The 2,422-nt window shown below is 56.9% G+C and overlaps 1 protein-coding gene across 1 annotated transcript in view; it reads left to right on the top strand.

Annotated features, from left to right (window-relative positions):
* Positions 1-236: 236 nt before the first annotated feature.
* The window catches only part of FIGLA (folliculogenesis specific bHLH transcription factor), a 3,520-nt gene continuing 1,334 nt past the window's right edge, over positions 237-2,422 (top strand). Inside the window, exons 1-2 of the mRNA XM_027669026.1 lie at positions 237-446; positions 1,911-2,054. Of these exons, the coding sequence (XP_027524827.1) occupies positions 237-446; positions 1,911-2,054 (354 nt within the window). The remainder of the gene's footprint in view (positions 447-1,910; positions 2,055-2,422) is intronic.

Below are 2,422 nucleotides of genomic sequence, written 5' to 3'. Positions count from 1 at the left end.
CCTTGGAGATCTCGCAGCCCCTGGAGGGCCCTCAGCCCTCAGAGATCCCTCAACCCTTGGAGATCTTGCAGCCCCTGGAGGGCCCTCAGCCCTCAGAGATCCCTCAACCCTTGGAGATCTTGCAGCCCCTGGAGGGCCCTCAGCCCTCAGAGATCCCTCAACCCTTGGAGATCTCGCAGCCCCTGGAGGACCCTGATCCCTCGGGGGTCCCTCAGCCCTCAGAGGTCCCACCGCCCATGGGGGTCCCTCAAGCCCCGGGAGTCCTGCAGCCCACGCCGCCCCCCGAGGTGCTGGAGGGGGTGCTGAGCCGGCAGTTCGGGCCCCTGCCCCGCGCTGCCCCCATCGCCCGCCTGCGCCGGGGGGCCCGAGGCGAGTACGAGCCCACCGGCGACCTGGCCGAGGTGCTGGAGCGGCGGCAGGCGGCCAACGCCAAGGAGAGAGAGAGGGTGAGGGACCCCAGAACCCCGCTGGACCCCCCAGAATTGCACCCGGGGGGGCCGGGGGCTGTGTCCCATCGTGGTGGGAGCCCCAGGGCTGCCTGAGTTGGGGGCACCAGCAGTGACACCCCCCCAGGGGTGTCAGGGAGGGGCTGGGGAGGATTTGCATTTGGGGAGGGGGGTGGGTTTGATCCTGAGGGGCCCCAGCTAAATTTTAGGAGGGCCCAGTTTCATCCTGGGTTGGGCACTTTAATCCTGGGGGGCTCCAGTTAAATTTTAGGAGGGCTGAGTTTAATTCTGAGGAACCCATCTTAATCCTGGGGGGGTGTGGGAGAGCCGTTAAATTTTAGGAGGGTCTGGTTTAATCCTCGGGTGGTCAGTTCAATTTTAGGAGGACTCAGTTTAATCTGAGGAGCCCAGTTTGATCCTGGAGGGGTTGGTTTAATCCCAGAAGGCTCAGTTTAATTTGGGGGCATGGGAGGATGGGAAGGGGTTAGTTTAATGCTGGGGACCCTGGTTTAATCCTACACAAAGTTTAATCCCACACAAAATTTATTTGTGTGGGACTTGGTTTAATTCTAGGAGGGCACAGTTACACTCTGGGGAGACCCCAGTTTAATTTTGGTAAACCTAGGTAAAACCAGAAGGACCCAGTTTAATCTTGGGGGTGGGAAGCAGTTTAATTCTAAAAGGGCCCCAGTTAAATTCTGAAGTCTCAGTTTAATTTTAGGAGGGCCAGGTTTAATTCTGGTGAGCACAGTTTAATCCTGTAGAGGGCCCAGTTTAATCTTGGAGACCCCAGATCAACTCTAGGAGAGCCCAGTTTAACCCTGAAGGCAGCAGTCTAATCCCAGAGACCCCAGTTTAAATCAGGTAGAGCCCAGTTTAGTCATGGAAGGGGTAAGTTTAATTTTGGGGTCCCAGTTTAATTCTAGGAGGCCCTAGTTTAATCCTGGCATTTAATTCTGGGAGAACCCAGTTTAATCCTTTGGGGAACCCAGTTTAATTCCAGAAGGGCCCCAGTTTATTGCTGGGAACCCAGTTTAATTCTAGAGGGGTCAGGTGTGTTTTAGTGAATCCAGTTTCATCCTGTAAAGTCTACAGTTTAATCTTAAAGACTCCAGTTTAACTCTAGGAGGGCTCAGTTTCATCCTGAAGGGCCCCAGATAAATCTTGGAGAGCCAAGTTCAATTCTGTGAGAACCCCACTTTTATTCTGTAGAGTCCAGTTTGATCCTGAGGTTTAATTCTGGTTTAATTCTTGGTTTAATTCTGGAGGGACCCCAATTTAGTTCTGGGGTGTCGGGTTCAACCCTGGTGAAGCCAGTCAAATCCTGTGAGAGTCCTGATTCAATCTTGGGGTTCAGTGCTTAACCCCAGGGGGTCCTGGCCCAGCTCGGGGATCCTGGTGCACCCCAAGGGTGCCCCCTCGGTCTCTCACTGGGTCCCCCCCGGGGGTCCCTCTGTCCTTCAGATCCGGAACCTGAACAGCGGCTTCTCCCGGCTCCGGACGTTGGTGCCGCTGGTGCCGCGGGACCGCAAGCCCAGCAAGGCCGACACACTGCGGGCAGCGGCCCAGTACATCCAACTGCTGAGGGGACTGCTCAGGGACTGCCAGGTGGGCCCCAAAACTGACCCCAAACCCCCCAGTACATCCCACTGCTCAGGGACTGCCAGGTGGGCCCCAAAACTGACCCCAAACCCCCCAGTACCTCCCACTGCTGAGGGGACTGCTCAGGGACTGCCAGGTGGGCCCCAAAACTGACCCCAAACCCCCCAGTACATCCCACTGCTCAGGGACTGCCAGGTGGGCACCCCAAACTGACCCCAAAACTGACCCCAACCCCACTCCAAACCCCCCAGTACATCCCACTGCTGAGGGGACTACTGCAGGACTGCCAGGTGGGCACCCCAAACCTGATCCAAACCCCACTCCAAACCCCCAGTACATCCCACTGCTGAGGGGACTACTGCAGGACTGCCAGG

The sequence above is a fragment of the Corapipo altera genome, unplaced genomic scaffold (genome assembly GCF_003945725.1).
Source record: "Corapipo altera isolate COAL_440 unplaced genomic scaffold, ASM394572v1 61016, whole genome shotgun sequence".
Lineage (NCBI taxonomy): Eukaryota > Metazoa > Chordata > Aves > Passeriformes > Pipridae > Corapipo > Corapipo altera.
Note: the sequence above shows the minus strand (reverse complement) of the source record. Positions and strands in the feature narration are given on the sequence as shown.